The 26285-nt window shown below is 30.2% G+C and overlaps 2 protein-coding genes across 4 annotated transcripts in view; both read left to right on the top strand.

Moving 5' to 3' along the window:
* The window catches only part of LOC128996651 (uncharacterized), a 49187-nt gene extending 42901 nt beyond the window's left edge, over window positions 1-6286 (top strand). Inside the window, exons 2-3 of the mRNA XM_054422076.1 lie at window positions 3748-4103; window positions 6169-6286. Of these exons, the coding sequence (XP_054278051.1) occupies window positions 3748-4103; window positions 6169-6210 (398 nt within the window). The 3' untranslated portion in view covers window positions 6211-6286. The remainder of the gene's footprint in view (window positions 1-3747; window positions 4104-6168) is intronic.
* Window positions 1-26285, top strand: part of LOC128996268 (hemicentin-2) — a 420963-nt gene that overhangs the window by 81852 nt on the left and 312826 nt on the right. The gene's annotated exons all lie outside the window — the stretch shown is intronic.

Here is a 26285-nt window from a genome sequence, read left to right as displayed (position 1 = left end):
ACCAAATAATATTATTTAAATAATATTCAATTTTGTCGATTAATTCACTAGTACCTATTAACAAATATATATTAATTGTAAACTCCGAAATGATTCGTAGTTTGTAGTGGACGTTATAATGTATTTTTTAAACTAAACGAATACTTTAAAATTGTTAGAAATATTTACTCACTTGTCCATCCATACATACAGTTTTGTATTTTGCGAAGTAAAAAAATCATAGTTCTTCAAAGTATGTTCATAATATTGTTGTATGTTTGTTGTATGTTCATATGTGTTGTAAATAAATAAATATTAATGTCATTACGAATGATCTTAAGGCTGTTTTCTGCATCACAGACAAAATTTTCAAACATACAACCTGTAATAGTTTAATGATTAGTTTTTTTGCATGATTGGAAATATTTCCTCATTGTATTTCTATGTATAGACTGTAGCGGTGGCGTCCTTCTATAATCCAGCTACTTCGAGGTTACGAATAATAAAGGTTATAGACATGATCTGTGGATGCGATACTCCCTGATGTGGATTATTTTCCGCACTAGTGAGTACTATGACTATCCGCTGTATTATCCTGATAAATATACCAATTTGTTAATGACAAGGAAAAAATGTGGTTCTACTATAGACTATGGTCCCTTAGTTGCCATTGACATTATATGCTATCAATTAACAGTCCTGTCTAAAGAACATGTCAGCCTTAGTCAGTAACAAGATCTCACCACTCATCCTACACTCATCTCTATTCATACTTGGCTTAAAATGCCTACCTTCGATGGTTGCCATTTCTGAAAAAGTATTACAGTATTATTATTATAAACTGTTCATATTAGTTGGAAAAAATAAATTACATTTTGTAATAATCTGTTTAGCTAAAAAAAATCATATATTGTTCAGTCTATCATTTAAAGATAAGTTCATCGACAGCTGTGTATATGTAGATTTATAACACTCTCCTTTGCATACAAAGTATCCAGGAATTGTTTGATAAGAAAGCTGTGCCAGCCAGACACTATTGAAGCTGATCGATTCTCTAGTCTTGTGACCTTGAGTTCATGTAGCTATGAATATTCGTGATAAAAAAGTTGTGAAAAATTACTAAAACATCTATAATAGTATGCCTGTTTTATTTATTGAAAACAGTATAATAATTAATTGATGCATTAAAAATTAATAATTTGTTCTACGTTATCGAACAAATTATTTAAAAACATGTTAAAATTAACTTCACAAAAACCGGAGAATAAACTCTAAGATTGAATAAATTTGTTTGTTGTGTATTTGTGTTATATTACACATTATATAATAAGAATATAATTTTATTGGTTGTTAAAAATATTAATAGCAAAATATTTTAGATTACACTACACTTTGGGATCAAATTTCATTAGAAATATTAATAACAAAATGCTTGCACAATTTGACCATTTCGCTGTATGAGTTTAAATCAGTCGTCTTTCTCAAACAACCCCACTATTGTATTACGTATTATTAAAAGCATGTTTTCATAGTAAATATTACATCATATATTTTTATCAGTTATCCAAAATCTATTGCCTTTATAAAAAGTGTGATTTTAAAGGAAATCTTGGTGGTACATTATTATCGGTATATTTTATGAGATATAGCCACGCCATGTTGCATGTTAGTAAATAGGCCAATACATGTTTTCCAGTCAGAATGTTCCGTAAAGTTCTCTCTAATTGTATATTATGTATACACGGCATAATGTTATACATACGGTATTGCCAATAATTGACAACCATTTAAATCAGGATAGTTTAATTTGGTGGATCTTTCAGCGATATAGTCATTAATCAATATTTAAATTGGATTGCTGCTTATGTACCTGTCATTTTGTAACAGTCTACTTAATATGTATCCGTCTATCCATTTTAGTGTGTAGCAGTCAATTAAAATCTTTTTTTAATCCCACCAAAAAACAAATTTACGTTTGTTTCGTTAATTCCCTACAACTACTTTGTTATTACAAATCCGAAATTTGTAACAGCCTAGATTATGAAGATATCAATGGTAAAATGAAACAATTCTAAACTAATATAACAAATTAAACTTGCTGATTATGAAATAATTATGGTATTCAATAAAACTAATTTCAAAATAATTAGTGGTAGTAAATATACGGAAAGTTGCTAACAAGTCACGTCGATGTTTTAACTAAAATAAAAACTGTACGGTATGATATTGTAAACAGTTTGTTTTAGTAATAAAAATATGTATGAGTTGAAGAATGTAAAAAGGTACAGGGTAATCTTGCTTCATTTATCATTCTTTTGACGACACAAAAGCTTTTTGTAAATCAAACACTGATATTCCGTTAAATTCTTTTTTTTTTACAAAAAAATTCTTCCTTAACTTTGAAATATTTATTTTATACTTATTATTAATTAATAAAAGGTATAATACAATCATCTTAGTTATAGGTTCCTTTTAATATATTAATTTATTTTAAAACCTAAAGAGGGCTTAGAATGGAACTGGTAAAGGGATTTTAATGAGTTCCAAGTTATTTAAGCAATGCACTTCGCAAATAACGACCACATCATTTGCACTAGAGAAATTTAAAACTTTTAATAATCATCCTTATACCTAAATAAAAAAGGTTTTACATAATAAATGCGTAAATATATTGTTAGTTTAAAATATAATTTTTTTATTACGATAGAAAATGTTTAGATCAATATTTGTAGTTGTAAATTATCAATATGCTTAAAATGTACACTGAATTGATATAGTTTTGTAACAGGTTTTGATTTAAGATAATTTATGGTAATTATTATCCAATGTTTTTCCTTTGGGCCATTTTTAACATTAGTCCTTTCTTTTTGCAATAAAAAAACCCTAAATTTTTTACAAATTATTTTTGCGATGCAATGAAATTTTGTCACCAACAACATAATAGCGTAAGTATAAGTCCCATATCTTAAAATATAAAAATATTCCATGGTTGTCAAGAATTTCTCAATGACCTATTTCCCAACAAAAGGGAGGTTTTCGAAATAATCAAAACAATGCAACATGTATTTATACATTTCAGTTTTACAGCCTTTATATAAAACGGAATTTCAACATATAGCAATAAAACATAGAATCACATTTGTATTATCCGGGTGTAAAAAAAAGCAAAATCATAAATAGTGTAAAAATATCCATCAAAAGTTCACTAAAAGTTGATCCTGTTGGATGAAATGGTATATTTTTAAAAGTGTAAAAGACAAATGGGAATCACATAAAAAATTGAGTTGTCTTACACTGGGCCTAACAGAACCATTATTCAAGTAAATTAAATAGCATTGTCCTTTAATTCAGTTCACCAAGGTAGCAAATTTAGTAAAAATGTGCAATTGAATTGCTATAAATTTTATTTTTAAGCTATGTGCTTCCTTTGATCGTTTCCTGGAATTTAATTATTCTGAAACTAATACAGTGAGGGCTTTAAGGTTTAATTATTGATGATTGCTGGCTTAAATGAGCATTGGCTAAACAGCGAAGAAATATGTTATTATGTGCCTGACGACTTTGTTTTAGCCAACTCTTTTACTAGATCATCCTCATATGGTGGTTCCTCAATTTATCTTAGGAAGAACATGTCTTTTAAGTGTATTGACATTTCTGCATTCTGTCAAGAATTTATCTGTGAGGGTTCAGCAGTTAGAGTATCTGACTGGAATATAATAATTTTGTGCATATATCGTACTCCTGACTCTAGTTTTAGACTTTTCATAGACAACCTAGACAATCTTCTGCAACACGTCTTCAAGAAATTTGTAAAAAACAATGAACGGGTAGCCTTGGCTGGTGATCTCAATGTTGACTTTTTAAATCTAGAAAGTTCTGAAACGGAAGTGTTCCTGAATTTATTAAGATCTTTTAACCTCTACTGTACAAACCACAGCCCAACACGTCTTACTGCTGGCCTGGACAACATCTACACCAACCTAACACCGGACTACTACGAAGTTTCCCTGGTTGACCAAGATATCTCCGATCACACTGGAGTCTGGCTGAAACTTAACCTACATCATGACGTCCCTGCTCCCAAAGAAGACACACCAATGAGAAAGAGACGCTTAATGAACGAGGTCAGATTAGGTTATTTTAGTAATAGTTTATCAATAGTTGACTGGTCGGAAATGTATAGCCTTATTGATGTAAATGTTGCCTTTTCATTCTTTTTAAACATCATATGCTCAATTTTTAATCACCATTGTCCTTTAGTTCATGTAAAAAATAAAACAGTCAAAGGTAGTCCTTCACCGAGTCACAACTTTAAAAAATGGTTCACACCAAAGCTTGAAGCTATGCGAAACCTAACACTCATTTTGTATGACACATGGAAATGCAGTGCAACTGTAACTGACAAGAATATGTACATAAAATCTAAAAAACTTTATCACAAAAAAATTGTCAAAGCAAAGAAAATAGTAAATGATAATCTTATACAGGATGCAAAGAATAAATGTCAAATGGCCTGGAAAGTTATAAAAAGAGAATCTGGTGCAAACAAGACCAATTCTCACATTCCCATCACACCTGATATTTTAAATGATTATTTTGCTAATGTGTCAACTTCAGTTCAACCAAGTGTAGGTATAGATGTAAGTTGTGATAGCTATGTTGACTTACTTAAGAATTATGATAAACCAATCCCAGTAGATGGTTTCACCCTGCAAACTGTGAATTCTGATGTAATAGCCAGCATTCTAGCACACCTTAGCAACTCAAAAAGTGAGGATGTTTTTGGTCTGTCCAATTATTTGTTAAAATCAGTTGGTAACATCATCACCCAACCCATGACATACTTAGTAAACTTAGTTCTTACCCAAGGTATTTTTCCTGAATGTTTGAAGTTTGCTAATATCACCCCAATCTTTAAGCGAGGGGATCCAAATAAGGCTGATTGTTATAGGCCTATAGCGATTGTTCCTATAGTTGGTAAGGTAATAGAATCTTGTATAACTGCACAAATGTATCAATATTTCAACAACAACAACTTGCTCTATAACCATCAATATGGTTTTCGTCCAAAATGTAATACAGTTCAAGCGATGGAAGTTATTGTCAACTTCATCATTAAAGGTTTTGAAAACAAGAATATCATTGCCTCAAATTTGATTGATCTTTCAAAGGCTTTTGACTGCCTATCTTTTGATATTTTGTACAAAAAATTAGATTTCTATGGTGTTAGAGATAAGGAACTAAATCTTGTGAAATCTTACTTGTCTGGACGTAAACAAAAGGTCAAAGTAAATAATGTTAGCTCTAACTTCATTGATGTTAAGGCTGGTGTACCCCAAGGCTCCGTGCTCGGACCTTTCTTGTACCTGATTTTTGTTAACGATATGTATTGTAATGTCCCTATTTTGTCAGTACTTTACGCTGATGACACAACCTTGATATGCTCAGATAGTTGTTTCGAACATGCCAATTAACTACTCTCAAATGCCTTAATCTCTTCCAAAAACTGGTTTGCATCCAATAATTTAGTAATAAATGAGCAAAAAACAGATTTAATTTATTTCTCTCTTAGAGAAATTCCGACAACCTGTAATGCAAGAAGTGATGTCAAACTTCTGGGTTTCACTTTAGACAACCACCTCACTTGGAAACCTCATGTCCGTAATCTGTGTAAAAAACTATCAAGAATTGTGTACCTAATAAGAAGGCTTAAGCAATCAGTAAGCTCTGATACACTGCTAGTTGTCTACTATGGACTCTTTCATGCTACTTTCAGCTATGGTATTCGACTGTGGGGTCATTCATGCCATGCAAAAAAGGTTTTCCGATGGCAAAAGAAGGCGGTAAGACTACTTGACAACTTAAGAGATCGTCAATCATGTAAAACTAGCTTTCAGAAGTTAAAAATCTTGACCATGCCATCTGTGTATATTTTAAACACCTTAGTATATGTCAAACAAAATATCAACTCATTTGCTCCTCAAAATGCTCATCATGATCACCTCACTAGATTTAGACATAACCTTGTTACTCCATATGTAAGGCTTGCAAAAACCCGGCATTGTCATGTTTACCATCAACTCGCTCTTTATAATAAACTCCCAATAGCTATTAGAAATTTGCCACTCAATAGATTTAAGAAAACTGTAACTCTATTTCTAAAGGACCAATCCTACTACTCTGTTGCAGACTACATGGACGATCGCCTCACATCATGACCTGTTTATCTGATGTAAACTCTTTATCTTTATCTTTGTCTGCTCTTATCTTGTTTTTAAGCTATGTGTCTCAACTCTATGTATTTTACCATATAAAATTCTTGACTTGTCCTATTGCATTATCTGTTTGCTTAAAGGAATAAATATATATTGTCTATTGTCTATTGTCAAACTATATGAACACTTTGAAAGTGGCTACATTAATATGATTCATATCTCATTACGCACATTTTAGTAGTTGAAAATTGTAAAAGATGTGTTTTTGATATTTAAATAGCAGGCTATTTCCCTAATTTTTATTTGTGTTTAATCACTTTAGTAAAAATCTTAACTTACTTTTGTTTTTAAAAAAAATATTATTTAAAAACAATTAGGTGGATGTAATAGGGGATCAGGTTTTTACACACACACAACTGATAAGAAATAGCCCTTGTAATCCTCCTAAGTGGAATATTTATTTTGATATTTATAAAAATGATTTTTTGAAATACAAGTATAACATCTAAATGATAAATGAAAGGATTGTCATAACTTTAAATGTTAATACATAAACGATTAAGTTGAAATAAAGGCATAACCTCAATGCAAAAGCATTGTGTCCTGGAAACTCTACAGTATCAAACTTCATCATTCTTTACTTTAAAAGAGTGGCTTGACATTATCAAGTGCACTTTAATACTTCCACTTCACTGGAAAAATGGCACGATGGGGTGATTACCATTGTTCACTTTACATCAACTGAAATATTAATAAATAACTTCTTGATCGGAATTGTACGTATTATTAGAATACTTGAAAGTTAAACAAATACGTCAACCAAAACTTGAAATAGTACATTTACACTTATACTGTTGACTCACAAGGTGGTAAATAGATACAGAGTATGTTAAGTGGTGATCGATTTCGATTGGACACTACAATCGTCATCAGATCCAATAGGCGAGTTACAAAAATCTCAATGGCGTCACTATTACTCGCCTATTGGGTATAATGAAGATTGAAGTGTCCAATCAAAATCGATCACCACTTATCATCTGTTATATGCATTTCCTGTATTGTGAAAACGGGTTGAAATGTACATATATTATTACAATTGTTATTTGACGTATTTTTGTACTTTCAGGAAATGTAAATGTACTTTACCTGTTCCAATGGAAATCCTAGAAACAAATCCAAGTTATTATATTTTTCATCTTTTCATTTTAATCTTTGCATGTATCACTGATGTATCTGTACAACATTTATCAGCATGTAATAAGCATCTTGTCGCATGTATCACAATGTAAAACGATTGTAAAATGGTGTTTGACTTAAAAATAAATAAATTATATGATGTTAGTTGTGTAAACCAAAACCAATGGTCTCTTAAGGACCTAAAATTTCCTTTGTCGTCGTAATAGAGCAAATACATTTTTTCTTATCAATTCAGTGAGTCCGAACGATAAGAACGACGCCTTACAGGCTTGATGTATGGGCGGAAGGAAGGAAATGTATCATTTGGACGAGAATGCATCTCTTTTGAATGTGGAAACTCAAGGTTATAAATTATAGTCATATTTCCCTAATAGACTAGAACGTTTAAGTTTATTTTACGTCAAAAATAAAAATGTCATTGGAAGTATATTTAAAATAATGATTGCCAAATATAATTACTATTCAAAGCAACAAGCATATAGTGTACTATCACCTCTTTGAAACCAAGTAATCAAGTAATCAAGTATTTTATTGGTCGTTAAATAATAATTGATTACAATAGACCTCGTCAGAGACACACATATAAAACAATAGCGATACATTATCACAGTCACATTTTTGCATACAAAACAGAAAGGGTATCATATCACAGACGCTACAATAAATAAATAGCTGTACAGTTAAATAGATAGAAAAAAACATGCATAGAGTTATAAGATTAATACTGAATAAATATAATGACAGTCAAAATAAATATAATGACTAGAATATCATGTTGGCACTTTCTACAAAAAACTCATTCAAGTCATAACAGGGATGGTCCATAAGCCATTCTAACAACTTGTGTTTGATTTGTTTGCTTGATAGGCCTAGCCAGGTGTTAGGAAGGGCGTTTACAATTTTAATAGATACACTGCAGAAACTCCTCTGAACAGTTGCTAATCTAGTATAGAGCCTATCAAGTGCCATCCTGCCTCTTGTCTGATGAGTATGAAAAACACCTCTTTGTGCAAACAGATTTGGGTTGCTCGTTACAAACATTACACATTCAAGTATGTACAGATTTACAACAGTAAGGATTTGTTTTAACCTAAAAAGAGGTTTACAATGTGCGTGCCGCCTAGAGTTAGTTAAAAGCCTAATTGCATCCTTCTTCTGAATCTTTAATACACTATTAATATGAGTTGAATTTCCCCACAGCAATATTCCATACAGCAAATGGCTTTGAAAAAATGCAAAATAGGCACATCTTACATACTGCGGTGGTACAAAATCTCTTAGCCTCCTAATCAGAAACAATACTTTGGACAACTTACGACTGACACTTTTTATGTGATTCTCCCAAGTTAAACCACAACCTAGATCTATTCCTAAAAGGTTGACACTTACAGACATTGGTTTCTCATTGTCGGGAATTGCACCTAGCCTAAAAACAATTGACTGTGTTTTGTCTGAGTTCATGTTAAACCCATTTACATTAAACCAGTGCTTTGCGTCATTCAAAACTAATGAAGATAATTGAGTGAGTTCCTTTATATTACAATGACTAGTTATGAAAGTTGAATCATGAGCATACATCAGGGGTCTACAGCTCAAGTTATCGTCCAGATCATTTATCATTATTAGGAAGAGCACAGGTCCCAGGACCGAGCCCTGAGGAACTCCTGAGGTGACATTCCTCACAGAGGACTTCATCCCTCCAATCTCATGATATTATTGCTTATTTTATGACCCAGTATGTCTCGCATGAAAGTGCTTTCAAATTTAAACGATTATATTATTTTAACTGCACACATATAAAAATGAATTTATTGCACAACAATCGTTGTCTTGATTTATAACAATTTAGTCCATATTGTTTTAGTTTTTAAACATATACAAGTAATTGATGAATTAAAAATACGTGAATAAAGTTTCAAGATGATTTCTATCTTGCCAACGAGATAGCGGAAATAATATTCAACTGTTATCAACGTTGTGATTTATCTTTATGTTTCCAATTTTGCCTGGACTGCGACTCGTCACGAAACATTGTAATAGTGCAATGTTTCCAAATGTATTTCATATATGTGTTAATTAAATCACCTATACAAGAATTGTAAATTTTTGTATTGGATAAATTACTACGCAAATGGTTCAAGTTCAGAAGGAATAATTTTTTCTTTGCGTTCCCAGATAGATATTACGAATATTTGAAACTTGTAATATTTAAGTATTGTATATTTTATACAGGTATAACGCAATTCATAATGGTTTATTTTTACCAATGTTATTTATATTAGACATACATTTTATTATGTACTTAATGTTCTTTACTGAAACTCATATAATAATGGTATCTTAATAAAGAATAAACATTGTATTTTTGGGAGTATGATGTTAGTACCTGATTTATTTACTGAACTATTAAATATTTGTTCCAGGTATGCTCAAAGTTATATGAGGACTCGTAAGTTAACCTATTTCCCTTACTAATGTTTATTATTAAAAACCTATTATATAAGTCCTTTTCTACAAAGTAGTAAACTCAAAATATAGCAAATATCAGTTTAGTTGTCTTGATGTTATAGAAAAAAAAAATACTACTAACTCGCAAATTACCTGGTCCGTTGTTACACTTAAGAAACATTTTAATATGTATAAAAATAGTAATAATTTGTATTCAAATTAGCTTAAAATCCCTGATAAAAGAAGAGCAGGCTTACATGTTGTCACACAAATTTCCTTTCGTTTGCAATAATTACACATACAAGAATCATTCTTATAACAAATTACAAATTGTACGGTTAATAATCTGAACGGATTATGTTTTGTATACAAAATGCAAGACTTATATCATAAGAAATACAGAAATATATCAAAGAAAAGCTTAGTTTTATCTCAAGAGAAGATCGTGCTAGAGACAAACGTTTAGCAAGTGTTGTTGAAACGGTGCTCGAGACGTGACCAACGTACAGTAACTGAGACAAATAGTAGAGATAAACAATTCTGCTATCTTTTAGTGATACGTGATACCTACTGTATTTCAAGGTAAAAGTTATAGATAATTTTATCAGTACTATCCCGTTTTGTTCAGATGAGTGTCCTGGTATTATCAACTAAAACTACCATTACGGCATGCTCATTACAGTATTATATTTATATTTGTTAACGACGCCAACGTATCAGGTATGGTTTAAATGGCATAATGGGTGTTTTTTGTATAGTAAGGTAACCAAATAGACTTTTCTAAAACTAAAATAAAAGTAAATAATTAATTTTGTTGCTGTATTTTTTATTTTGTTATTTTTATTTTTTATTTTTTTTGAGGGGGCGGGGATCAATTTATATAGTACATAGCATATTTTACTTAACCGTATACTATTCGTTGATAATAAAATTGTCTTATTCCGCTTTAAATTGTAAAAGTCATATTTTACTCTGACATGAATTATCTGCCATGAGTGTTGCTAATAACAACGAATACAAATTATTCTGTTTATCCTCTCCCAACTCGTCGCATAACGTTTTATAAGAGGGAATTCCGTCATATAGTGAAAAAATGTATACACTTCTGCCTGGACAGACAAAATTCACACTGGCCGAAAAGTGGTCAAGTTTTGGTTTTTAATTTCCATTAATTTGGTCAAGATGAAACTTAAAAGGTTGGGTTTGCGGCGATGTATTCTTCTATGAAAGGACTTTAAATATACTACTCAACCTATTTTTTTATGATTTCTTTCCGACGTCTTGTTGACTATCACCAGAAAAAATCCATTTATATTTACCTACAAAAATATTAATAAGTATTTAGGGTATGGGATTTATGTGCAAAACCTCTTTTAAAACCTTAAGACTTAACTCAAGTGAAAAGCTTTGAGTTATTAGATTATTCTATTAGTTGTTATTGTCTTTCCCTAAATTAGTATTAAGAATTCATGGAACCATAAGGAAGCTATGTTGTTACACAATTCCTTAACCAACACGCTACATTGCATGTCTCCGTAAGACCAATAGAACTTAGTTATTAACCTATTAGAAAACTAAGGTAAATATTTATTAATATTGCTCAGGATATTACAAAAGTCCTATCATACTTGCAAAGTTCATCGCTGAGCATTATTGTTGTGTGTTCCTTACAACTGTTCAATCTCAACCTTCTGAAGACCTTTATTATAAATAGGCATCACTGATCCTGGTCATTTAAGGGCTATATTGCTTGAGAAGCAAGAAAGAAAATTAGCCCCCTACTTACAATTTTATAAAGATTTTTATTTACCTTTAACGTCAACCGACGTACAATAGCCACAACAAACATCAACACAAGGATTTAACAGGACAAAGTGAATAACCAGCTCAGTGACACCTACGTTATTATCTGTCTTTTGCACTCTTGCCTTTGTATTCTGTGCGAATAACATTTTTATCAACGGACAGTATAAATGTTTACAACTTTCAAATTTTCTTGTGAAAAGAATTAAAATTTTCTGAAAATTTGTTTGTATGTATGTATAAAAAAAGTAGGGCTGATTTCAGTCACACCTAGTAGTTATGCGAAGTTTGTGTTTTCCGGTGTTACTGTTTGATTAAAATAATAAAAACAAAAGGAACGTAATACTTTTCTAATTTTAGACAAAACTTCTTTTAAAGATATGGCTAACTTTTCAAAGTTGGTTAGTAAAATACAACACAGTCCACAAGGCACTAATGTCTATAGCCAAAATAAAGAATGTTTTATTTTGAGTGTTGTACCAAATAAACTTTTTATTCCAATGCGAAAATAAATGCATAAATAATTTTATTTTAAGGATTTAAAATGAAATTTTTTTATTTCCTGTTTTGGACATATATGCATCACAAAGACCTTTATTGCTCAAATTCAATGAATAGCATTATTTTATTTTTACAATTTTGAATTGTGTGTATCGAGGGTTTATCTCCTGATTTCGGACATATATACAGCCCCAAAAAGGTAATTGTCAGAATTCACAGGATAAAAAGTCGTCTAATTACTCGATAAACTTATAATATTATTTTGCTATCATAACCTTTGTAGCTTAAGGAAATCTTACAAGATAATAGTATATTAGGTAAGTTAAGATATATTTTGTAAATAAATTTGTGTTTTCCTGAAAGGGTGAAATATATAACAAAATATACTGTAGTATAATACAGTGTGGTGGAAAAGTCCCGGAACGGTTAAATATGTTTGTTACCAATATAGATAAGTTTTGATACTTTGTATATAAATAATAGCTAAAAATGTATAATGTTTTAAGCTACGTATTATCACTTTTTATGCCTCGAGGAGTCAGACAAAATTCTTAAATAGCAGCATATGTCGAGTTTGGTATCGAATTTCTTAAAGGTCTTATGTAGTAGAATACAATACCACAAATTTGAGCTCAATCGTGAAAAATTACAGCTGCTCAAAGATTTAAAATGGCAGATTCAAGAAAAAAGTTTAACGGCTGCCATTTTTTACTCAAATTTTCCGTTTGAGTTCTGGTTTGCGGCAATGTATTCTACTAACTAAGACAATAAAATACCAAACTCGACCTATGCTGCTATTTAAGTATTTTGTCTGACTCCACGTGGGCCGTCCCCCTTAAGGCATAAAAAGGTGATAATAGCTTAAAACAGTACACATTTATAGCTTTTATTTATATACCAAGTATCATTACTTTATCCATATTGGTAACAAATATATTTAACCATTCCGGGATTTTTTCTACCACACTGTATAATTAGAATTTGTTTACTAATTCGTATCCTTTAATACGAGTTTTAACCCCGAGAGACCATGGAACTTTTGGGAAATTTTTGCTTGAAAAAATATCCGTTCTGTAACCGCGTATATTGAAAGTATGTATTATTTTACATCGAAACAACGAAAGTCTTAACCAAGACAAAAGATTGTGCCTGTTATACTGCCAAGGGTAATCCTGTGCCATGTCATTTATAATCCTTTAGTCTAGCCGGATAGCTCACTTGCGACGGACAGTGCGCTTATTTTACTTTATATTCAATCGTTAAATATTGTATTATTATTTTTATAAAAAATCACATATTTGAGGCTTCATGTATAAGCTATAGGGTTAAAAAGATTTTCACAAATTGTATTTAATCTATGATAAATACCATGAAAAACTATTAATATTATGTACAAGTAATTTTGTTTTGCAAGCTATAACTGTGCAAAATATATATGTAAGTTACAAATAGCTGGATACAAATAAAATATAAATAATTATAATATAATTTTATGATAATTACTCTTATACATATTTTATGAACAAGGCACTTGGTTTTGTACTAATCATGATTACGTATATACTAAACTAAAAATGGTTTATATTACCTTGCTAGTTGAGTGATCTGTTGTAGCAGAACATTACTATGGTTTTAGACTTTTTTTAGTCCATCATCAGGTGCCAAAAAACATTCAATATTTTATGTGATATAGTTAGATTCGTCATTACCATTATAAGAAAGACGAGACAAATACAAATACAAATACAAATACAAATACAAATATATTTATTATGAAAATTACAACAGCTTGGCCTCACCAAGTTTATAAAACTTGTCGGTGAGGTCCAATTGATACAATAAGGCTAGCAAACAAATAATTTACATTTTTTTTTCTTTTTTTGAACAAAGATTTCTTAATTGTACTATATTTCTACGGCGGTTTGTGGCAGGCACTTTAACTAAAAACAAAGTAGTTGGCAGCACACAAAAAAATCTAAAATGTAGTGACATAAATATTTATAATAATATTTATATAATAATATATATAATATTTAAACTATATAATTATTATAAAATACATTATATTTGCAATATTTTGTAAAAATAAAAAATATGTTTTTAGCTGTATTGGAAACCTGATAATCGTAAAACATTTACAAATATTAATAGTTTACAATGAACATTCTCAAAACAAAATATATTGATTTAACTCAATACAAATGTATTTCAATTACCACGGAATATTTGGCTTTATAAAAATTCACTATACTCCACGTTCAATAATATAGGTGCACTTTTAATGCAATTATTGATAATTTTTTATATAGCCTACTTTAATCCAAACTATGAAAATATATTAATTTCTATAAAAGTCGTACCAAATATTCTTTAATACCTAATTCGGAAATAATAACAGTGATATCTAGTTTAGGGTAATATCGATAATGAGCTGATTGCAGATTGTCCTATATTTTTCTTGTATTTAATTATGAAATTTAATTCAAATATCTCGGTGCAAGCTCTAATATAAAAATGAAAACTAAAATGAGGCTAAACACACTTCCAAACCTCTTGAGAATTACCTTTTAAAGTAAATTAAGCTAACAAAAGTTATTCGTTTAACTTTTCAAAACACACTTATTATTTATACAGTATCAACTGCATCATATGCATGATATAACAAACAAGATCCCAGTTATCGTGCATGAAGCATATACCGTGACCTGCAGTAGTTGAGACGATATCTGTAAATCATTGCATCTGTGGTATAGTAGAGACCCGAAATGTTGTGATCAGCTGCATTTTCCCATACCAAATACCCTAAACTTCAGGTCAAACGTAATGAAAAATGTTTCCCATGATATTGGTGTTATTAGATACTCCAGTTGATTATTGCAATTTGCCAAAGTTATTGTAGAATGTTATCAAATTAAAATTTGTGTTTATTAGTTTTTTTTTTACATCAACCTGTCTTGGTATGTAGATCTTTGATTAATCTAGTGTCTGATTTGGGAAGAGTCGTGGTCTTGGTTAAGATGAGACAAATTGTATTAGTTGATTTATTTTAATCTGTAAACACCATTTTTACAATACAATACATACATTTATAGATGCAGACAATTTATTCTTACAAGCAAACAGTGGTAATAGTAATTCTAAAAAATATATTTGTAATGCTAACAGTAATAGATTAGGAAAAAAGCAGTTCCACAATTCAAATGGATAATAAAATATAATATAAACTGTTCTGCTGGATTACTGAACTAAAATACTTTGATGTCAATATTTTCCCATAAGCATGCCTAACTTCTATTAGCAAACTAATTATTCTAGAAAAAAATATCACTCAAGTACACACAGTAAAACTCAATAGCACAACAAAATCTAAACAATTTATGAAGGTGCAATTTTATTATGGTAAAAAGTTAATTACTGACATCAAATACAAACTTGTCAATGTACACATTTGGTAAATAAATGTTAGGAAAGACCATGTAAATGGACAACTGTAACTTGCCTTACATAATCTCATCAAATCCAGCTGTATAAACTAAGTTTACTGACCGCTGTGCGAAATAACATTTGAGGCAAATGTTCAGCAATTGTACTTGAAACATTATCAAGGAAGTAACAGTTACCAACTTCTTGCAACTGACGAAACTAAGTTACATAAGTGTTCTCTCCTCCGATATTTATTCGTACTTGAGTTATATAAAATAACAAATTAAACAACTAATGATTGGGTAAGCTAAAGGTCACTTTACGTTCAAACAGTAACAGTTCATCTGAGTATTGGCCTTCTTATTAGTCATGTGCTTAGTAAATGAACAATCATATATGCACGATAAATAACAAGGCGTTTTTTTGATGTTTTTTTTATATATTTTATTTTAGATAAATAAAAGACTTAAAAGCCAAGTTAGTTATTAGTTTATCAAAAAAGTATGTTATAACCTTGTTAAGCTTAAGTTTTTATGTGGTTTTTATCTCAACTCTATGATTCGCAACGTATTTATTTATGAAGATATTTGTCTGATTTATGGCCTTTTAACGTAATTTTTTTATTAGATAATGGATCTTTAGGCCTGAAAGAAGTTTATTAGACTGGAGATGGAATAAAATTACACACCATTTTGAATATTTAGATATTTTTAGATTTTTTTCTAATAATTAAAATCACATTTTCTAATTTAAACATATAAAACAAAGATAAGAACAAGTAAAGTTGTATATTCAAGTTATATTCATTCCGATAATTGAATCCACCAATGAAATTTAATTTCGTGGACTTTTTTCTGATAAAAAATCACGACAGTATATTACAATTTTGGACGTTACAACTTTAAATGACAATTACATGAGTACTATGTAGATACATGAGTTATCCCAAGACTGTTAATAATTTTAAGAACACTTAGTCTTCATTAGCCTAGGCACTTTATTAAAAGGAGGAAATCATTCAAAACTAAAGTTGGATTTGGGTGACATACATGTTAAGAAGATTGCTATATAGACCTAAAATATAAGTTACGTTTATATATCATGTAACACAGAGCTATATACTGACTTGTAGTATAGTTTATCTATCGTTTTAATTAGTTAGCTGAATACAGCGCAATACAGATCAAGTAAATTCACCTTAGAAACTCGTGTGTCTTTAGCAGCTTAGCTTCATGTGAATACCCTCGCATTTACATTGATACCACTCTATTTAAGCATACAATACCTTATATACCTAGGTATTTCACTATATCTTAGCAATTTCGTATGGTTTTTGTTTATTTATAGACATTACAAACGCTCGAATTTCTGAAAATAACTAGTTTTTACTATAATAACTTTTATTGAACTCATATCTACTTATAACTAAATTAACAGTAATAATGTATCCTACATTTAGACTAAAATAATTAACAAAAATGTTTAACTTGCATAGTTAAGGATTAAGATTACATTTTCAGAAGACTTCTATAGGTATATAACATTGAAAAGCAAATACCGTAAATATATAAATAAAATCTGATTTGTCTACACTAGGATTAAGAAGAACATTTATTACTAGATCTAATCCACTTCTAACAGACCGGGGTCGACCACTGCCAAGATTGCTATCGTTCTTGGAGTGCTTAGAATTCCAGGGCTCCATTACGGAAATAAAATGACTACGTAATTATTGAGGTTTCGAGGTGAGCAATCGTAGTTCTTGAAAATATAACTATAAAAATTTTGTTGAATAATTCATGTATAATAAAGTTCAAAGGTAATATTACTTTTTATTACAATATGCTTTAATAATCCCCACGACACCACCTGAGCTATTACTTCCTTTGCGGATAAGGAAGGTTTAAAAAAAAAATTAAACTTATTAATATCTAAATAAAATAAAATAGCAACTTTTATCTAAACCAGCATTTTTAAAATTATAGAACAGATTTAATTAATAAAGCTAATGTTTAAATCAAATATTTACAGTGTTTGAAAATTGCAATATATTTTACCTTTTTATAACCTTTACATATAAAAATTTACTCAATGTTTTTCAGAAGCACTTAATAAATACTTACCACAGTATAATTTAGCAGAACATTTCATGCTAGAATGTTATAGGATTGTTTCTTATTGTTTTACTATTCAACTACAACTAGTTATTGCCGGACACGCTTTTCCTGAGCTAGAACATGGTTTGTGTTAACAGCATACAATTTGAAATATACAATCTCTACTAGGGCGTATTTGAAATATTCAGGAGTTTTGATAACTACGATATTGTAGTGGTAACTAAGAATGGAAACTGTGTGATTTTTATCTAGTGGAACCCAATGGAAGAAATATAACTTATTTGTTAGCTAATAGTACTGTTTCCGTTAAGCATAATTATAATTCTAAAATACCCTACGACAAAGGTGCCAGCTTTATTTTGAAGTATATAGAAGAATGATAAGTTATCATTAGTTTTTTTTTTTAAATACTCATAAACCTATATTAAAAAAAAATATTTCAATATCTTTTAACAACATATATGTATATACATGTATATAAATACATGTATATACAACATACATGTACAAATGAAATCGTATGATATTATTCCTGGCTTCTTTAGGTTTGGTACAATGTTTATGAATTATTATTTACCCGTATTTTAAAGTGCCTCACCATATCCTCAACGACAACTTGTAACGATAATACTTTTTTTAGTTCTTACATAAAACGAAAGGAGATCTCAAATATGTTATTTTTCTCATCTTGGTATTTATGTCAATATTTACTTTTTAAAGCCAAATACTGACTCACTTATCACTTTATCTCAAGTAGTACTAACGCTAAGAACTCAGGAATTGACATAAAGATTATAATTAGGCTATAGGTGTGCAATAAGAAGCGACTTCAAAAAATTCCATCAGAGCTTTGCCCCAGTGGCCTCTAAAGTTCCCATGATATCCTTATGGATAAATGGTTTGTTTGCATTTGAAAAGTTGAATATTTTAGACTGTTATATTATTAATTAAGGGAACAGCTGGTTGTATTTATTTTATTTAAAAAAATTGAATTTTTTGTGGCTTGAAAATAATTTATGTTTAGTTTAACCGCATAACACTTTTTGTCATCGTTAAATGAGTTTTAAAATCATAATGTAATCTATTTGTCGATGTTTTTAAAATCTGTTTCTCATCAACTAAATAACAGAAGCTATATTATTTATTGTGTTCAGATTATCAATGTCTAAGGAACTATTCAACTATTATTTGTAATCAAGTTTCAACTAATATTTTAAGGTATGGCATCGGCCTTATTCTTTTGGTAGGCTACTTTATGATTATTTATACAGTAATGGGCATTCAAGAGAGAAGATCAAAAGTGCATGATAATTTCAATAACTTCCACCCCTAGGCTTATAAAAATGGCACAATCATACAATTTCAGATGAGTATATTGCTTTACAATGCTGGTTGTAAAGCTAAAACATCTTTTACATGTTTTTGGCGGATTATGTAAAAACTACTACCTTTATATGCCCTTTTTTCGTAAAAAAATTCATACATATGCCACACATTGAGAAAAGACTCTTTAATGTGAGTACATTCTGCTTGGTTAAAACATCATAGACACTGTAGACCTGCAACTGTTTAGGTCCTTTGAGGGATATAAGAACCACAATAAAACATCGTGCATGGTTTTTATATCACTTATTGTTACTTTAATTTAAGACATAAAACTTCCGAATATATTAATGGAATATATCACAGTACTATTGGATAATAAGGTTTAAGAATGTAAACTAGTAAACCTATGTGAAATCAGATACAGCAGGAATAGTTTTCTGGCCAAAATATTATTTAGTTGGTTTATGAGTGAGCAGTCCGAAGCTCCTGGTAGAAGAGCAGTTAATGTTGTAAATGAAGAAGTAATTTTTTAGTTTAATTAACTTAAGTGGTCACATATGTTTAACTAAAATGTTCGTGAGTAAAGCCACGTCGGGGTAAGCTAGTTCTACCCCCCCCCCCCTACAATAGCCCCTACAATAGCCCTACAATAATTAATAAATGACATTTTAAATTTCCATTACACCAACAGAAACTATGAAATAACTTCTGATATTTATTTGTGTTCAAGAGAAATGCAATATCTAAACGTTGTGTCAACTGCTAGGGATTAAAGTCTTCCTAACACTTGGTGTTGTGGGATTTTAATCTTGTTACGGAAACGTATTATGGAGTTTGGAGGGTGAATCCACTTCACACTCCAAACTGAAGGGTTTAGGGTGACCACTGAGTTTGGATTAAAAACGAAGTAAAATTACAAAAATTAAGACTTTTTAACGTAATTTATATACGTCTACAAAATAAAAATATAACAAAAAACTTAACAATAAATATTTTGAGCTGAAAAACTAATTTATAATATTTTTATACGTAAAGCTTATTTTATTTAGTAACTATTTCACTCCAGTAAAAGTGACTACATATTATACGTTACACAAATTTCATATAAGATATTATTAAAACGCCCGATCGTAATAATATTTTCAACGATACCTCTAGACCATATGAAGTAAAGTGATATTAATCATTCACATCCTAAATAAAGGCGTTGGGTGCTCGTAACTTAATATTTAATAGAAAATGTTAACTGCAAACAGAAGGATAAACAGTGATACTAAAAACTGCCCTAACATAATTACAGTGTTTTCACTTAGGTGTCACTTTAGGGCGTTTAGAAAGGATTGTAACAGCCATGGCACTTGTTAGTTCCGTATGACCTAAGGCTTTTATTTTAAATTTTAATTTTCAGAGTAACTAAGTTTGATCACACACATTTTTGTGGTATTATTTCAGACGATTTACGGTAGTAATTAGGTTTGTAGCACTTATGCATGGAACCTACTTAAATACAGCCACTCAGCAGGTCATAAATTACCAATATTCTTATTATTGTCATTTTCCGATGACTGTTGTAAATTGTAAGTTCAACAATATACAGGGTGAGTTTTAATTGTCCCCCCCCCCAACTTTTTTCTACATTATTTCAAATATCAATCCCAGACCACTTCCAAACATTGTTGGGTAGTAAGTACTTCATTTTGACGAGGTGGTCATTTCCGGCCGCCATCTTGGATCCGCCATATTGGATGCAAAGTTTTTTTTTTCAAATGTAAAGGTGGGGTTGTGACCCATTATTTCGAATTACATTTTTACCCTAATTACAATGCCACAAACTGTTTTTAAAAATCTTGATTCATTCTAAAGTTATGAGGGCTTTTTAAAACTTTATTTTTAGCCCATTTTAACATTGTGCATTTACAAACTAAGACCATAATCTCAAAATAGTGCTAGATAAAGATAAGTATACACTACCAGTAATTGTCGACATATTTTCACTTGGTTACGATTGATGTATTTTTTTCGGCCGCCATCTTGGATCCGCCATTTTGAAATGTGATAAATTATTTTAAATATGAAGGGGGTGTTGTGACCCATCATTTCGAACTACTTTTTTAAGCTTAACTCAATGCCGCAATCTATTTTTTGTTATCAAGTTTTATTTATGAAATATTGAAATGTTTTTGTTAAAAATGTCAATATTTCAAAATCAAAAAATGAAAATGAAAAACGGATCATGGAATTAAGTTCAGCTTAAAAAAATAGTTCGAAATGATGGGTCACAATACCCCCTTCATATTTAAAATAATTTATCATATTTCAAAATGGCGGATCCAAGATGGCGGCCGAAAAAAATACATCAATCATAACCAAGTGAAAATATGTCGACAATTACTGGTAGTGTATACTTATCTTTATCTAGCACTATTTTGAGATTATGGTCATAGTTTGTAAATGCACGATGTTAAAATGGGCTAAAAATAAAGTTTTAAAAAGCCCTCATAACTTTAGAATGAATCAAGATTTTTAAAAACAGTTTGTGGCATTGTAATTAGGGTAAAAATTTAGTTCGAAATAATGGGTCACAACCCCACCTTTACATTTGAAAAAAAAAATTTTGCATCCAATATGGCGGATCCAAGATGGCGGCCGGAAATGACCACCTTGTCAAAATGAAGTACTTACTACCCAACAATGTTTGGAAGTGGTCTGGGATTGATATTTGAAATAATGTAGAAAAAAGTTGGGGGGGGGGACAATTAAAACTCACCCTGTATATAATGCTTAGAGAATATAATTATTCTGCTATTCAAAATAGTTTCATGAAGCTATGATGGCTATTTAGCTTGTAAGTTTTTAGTTTTAAATCAAACATCACATCAAACAAAGGGTTTCAAACCGAGTGTTTCGCAGTAATTCATTAGCTCTGCAGTTGTTTTAAGTGTGCAAGCGTGCAAGGCGTCCATAGCATTATTGGCTAGTGTTGGTCATTACCACAACGATTACAGCCCTTGAACAAAACCGACAATTTGTTGCTAAATCCAAGGTGAAACGTTTTGTTCTTATCATGTCGGTGACCAACAATTAATTCCTCTGGTGACCAACAATTAATACGGAGTGTTTATAAACACAAGTGGTGTGACTTAATACTGTTCTGCTTAATATACAGGGTGGCTGAAAAGTAACTTGCACCACCCTCCCCCCCTTAATTTTCAACCATTTGAGATACTCGAAATCGGTTTGCCTTCTTAGATATGAGGGACTACAATAATTATAGTAAATTTTAAGAATTTTGCCCATATAGGGTAGAGGGGGTTTGGGGAAGCTCAAAATGTTCAAAAGGCAAGTATAGTCGAGTTTGGTATTATTTTACAGCACTTGACAAAACAAAACAATTGACATATAGAAAACGAAAATCGGCATACTAATAACAAAATGGCGCCCTAAAACGTATAAAATCCAAATAACCATGAGGGTGGCTGAAAATTAACTTAATGGTTAAGGGGGGTGCAAGTTACTTTTTAGCCACTCTGTACTTTTTACACATTTAATAAATAACGTCTATTAATTTTTTTATAATATATTTATCTAAGTTTTAATTATATAAAACAATCAATGGCAATTTTATTGAAAACTTGAAAATGCAATGATGTAGATTCAAATACAACTCTTATAACGACCAGCTCAAAATTCCTCACTCTGTAATAGCCCACTCCATACAACATCCCCACATCTCGTACAGCGTCAGATAATTTGATTTTAGCTCACTAAAAGTGCAAAATGACCTTTGTTGTACTTTAGGTCATGATATAAATCTTTTTATTAAAACATACGCTGTTTTACAGGATTTGAGCTATCCATTTGTTACAGCGAAATAATGTTTAAGATAAATTAATAAATAAAATATTTATGAATAAGAGGCTCCGTCAAATTGTAAATATATTTTCCTTTTGTTGAATGTTTATGATTAAAGTAACCTTTTCAGGGAATACTAGCTAAACATTACTTTAAAATGGTATAATTGAGAAATTTAATTTTAGATTTTCTTAATTTTACGTTCCTACGCTATTAAATGGAGAGCATTTTGTCAAATCATAAATTAGTGGAACTCTACGAGTGAATTATTTTTTAAATTTATTTTATTAAATTAGTGCTATTTTTATTGGTGTTTTGCCTTGAAAAAGTAATAAAGTCTAGGCTGTCACGTCTTCCCCCAATTTTGTCTTGATAGTACAAACTAATAAGAACAAAACATATTATTAAATATAAACAATATACTGTAAGTATATATGTATGTCACAATACTTTCCTTGTTAGTTAAAGTGTTTAAGACATGTTATTAATATCTAACATATAAATGTGTAAATCAGGGATCCTAAGTAAAATGTCAATAGATAAATACCTACAACCACATGTATCTTAATATCTCTTGCAAAGTGACAAATCTTTGGATTTCTAGAGTATCACACTTTATCATACTTTACATAAAGGAGAGACTTGACATTATCAAGTGCACTTTAACACTTCCACTTCACTGGAAAAATGGCTTGCCGGGGTTTTTGCAGTTTGTTACTAAACAATTTGAATTGGTATTTATTTATTTTTAAATTGCATTTCGCCCATTACGTACAATGGTGAATATAAAAACTAATCTAAGTTGAAACGAGGTAATTAATTATTTACTTTACTCTTAAATACTTGGGAGTTTTTAAATATATGCATACATTATAAGTACTATGAATTATAACTTTTGATAACTTATAATTTATAAGTACTATAAATTATAAGTATACTAGGGTCCATGAGAGTCTGCAGTTGGCGTCAGCCAATGACAAGACAGGGCTAGTGCGACGTTGCCATATCGCCTGTTCACGGCACTAATAAATATACTAAACAATATTTTCAAATCATCTTGTATTATTAGATTTGGCAACAACGCACTGTCCTCATTGGCTCCTTCGAAGTCACGTAGTAAAAAGCTTCCTCCCTCAACTGAAGACTCTCTTGGAACGTACTCTAAGTATATATAAAGTAGATAAATCCTAAGTATATAATCCTAACGAACACTATTGAGTGTAAATATTTTATCACGTTTTTATCCAGGCAATAGCTACGTTATAATATTTCAATATAAAAATTAAACGTTTCTTTCGAAATTAAATAATATCTACAATGGCGCAAGAAATAAGGATAATAATCCACTTAATCAATAGTGTAAGCCAAGAAATAAACGAATTTGTGTATGAATATTACATGACAACACCCAATTATAAGATTGGGAGAGAAATACAAATTGTTAAGGTCACCATAGTTTTTTAATGTTATCGCACTATATATACCGCATATGGTATTACATTTGTTCAATTCAGTAAATGTCAACCGACATTTGATAAAGTATGAGTGTGTCATTTTCACGAAAACACATTTAATCCGTGAATACTCTTTATGGCGCAGAAATACGTTTGTATAGCAAGGAATTATAAAAAAGATCTATATACCCAAATAGTTAAGATAAAAGTCGTAGGCACGTACTTAATAGTAGGCACAATAGAATAGACAGAATCGCCATTTTCTTATCAATGCAATTAGAAGAAGCCATAAAACCGACATCTTAGAGTCTTGATAAATGTGCGGAAGGAAGGAAATGTATCATTTGGGTGGGAACGCATATCTTTTTTATGTATAAATTCAAAGATATAAAACAAAACAATGATTATATTTTCTCACTAACCAAGTATTTTAAGGAGACGTTTTATATTAAATAGAGATATAAAGAGCCATAAAGAGCCGATTTTGCACAAACGAACAATTTTATTCTAGGATTGATTACGAGACAATCATTCTACAAACTTATCTATATTTCTAATCTTGTTATTTACATTTGTTTCTTCCAATTTATTAACCCTTCCATACGATATTGTGTTTGCATAAAATATTGCAAAGACTATTTAGTAGAAAATCCTTGCAAATAACTAAATGAAGGCATTTGCATTACATGAATACTTTGGCTGGTAGAAAAGTCTAGGTTAGTCTGCTCTACACAGCTCTCTAGGTTAATGAAGGTCAAAGTATTTTAAGTAGGCGCATCGCCAATTGCAGCAAACGGCCATTCTTTGTTGCCAATCGATGATTTATAGCCATGGTAGAGGCAAAAAATGGTCCATCTTTAAAAGAAATCCGTAAAAGTTTTGTTCTCGTTAAATTATGTTTACTTTTAGTTAGGCGCAATGTAATCATTTGAAACATTACAGTTATGTGATTTAGATTTCTTTTAAGAGTAAAAAATTATAACTACTATATTTTTAATTTTTTATATAAAGTAATTTTACACAATTCCTATCATGTGTATGTGTATGGCACATTCACACTATCACGTAAGAAAATTTACTTAACACATCGCTACAACAAGATTGAATAAAAAATTTAGATTTTAAGTAACTAATTCAAAAATAAAACTCCAAAAAGTTTTACAGAGAAAAATGTGTCGCCATTAGTACAAGGTTTAAGCACTTCTCAAGCAGACGTTTTTCTAATGATACACATGACGTTACTGGATAAAGAAAAGTATGGTTTTGTAAACGTCTTAACGCAACGTTTCCAAAATCATACTTTTTAACTTTGTGAGCAAATCAACAACCATATAATAATTGGTTTTCACTAAGACAAAGTGTCTTGATTATAATCTTATAGTGACAATACTACAGTGACAAAACTCTTTATTAAAATATCAGAAATGCTATAATTAATCGAAATCTAACTCGCTTTTGAACAAGTAATAATATATTCAAAGGCAAATTCCGAGTAATTTACTCATCTAAGTATGGTATCTTGTATTAGAATGTGCTTATTTGAATGCATATTCGATATTTGACACTGTATGATATTGTGTGACAAGTTGCCTCCAATCTGTGAAGCTAATGAGAAGTCTGTTGTTAAGTATATGTGTCATACAATCAACACTTTCATTCAAATTGTTTTATTTTCACGTTGGTCTTTGTAGTGTTTGTTTTAAAGAATTGTAGTATGATTTTTACTCATCTTGTATTTGTAGTTTAACATCTGCTTTATTACAAATATCTGGCTAGATTTTTGAAAAGTTTCATGTGATTTGATATAATACAAAGGTTAACTAATACTTGAAACGTAAAAATTAACAACAACAAAAAACCAATTTTTTCTAGATTTTTTTTTCAAACACACACAATTATTTTGAAACTTAAAGTATTGAAGAAAAATAAATATATAAATATATGACATAAAAACGTGTACATGTAGTTCC

Source organism: Macrosteles quadrilineatus, unplaced genomic scaffold (genome assembly GCF_028750875.1).
Source record: "Macrosteles quadrilineatus isolate MER2022 unplaced genomic scaffold, UCM_ALF_1.0 Scaffold_6__1_contigs__length_79288215, whole genome shotgun sequence".
Taxonomy (NCBI): Eukaryota; Metazoa; Arthropoda; class Insecta; order Hemiptera; family Cicadellidae; genus Macrosteles; species Macrosteles quadrilineatus.
The sequence above is the reverse complement of the archived record's forward strand: the minus strand, read 5'-3'. Positions and strand labels throughout refer to the sequence as shown.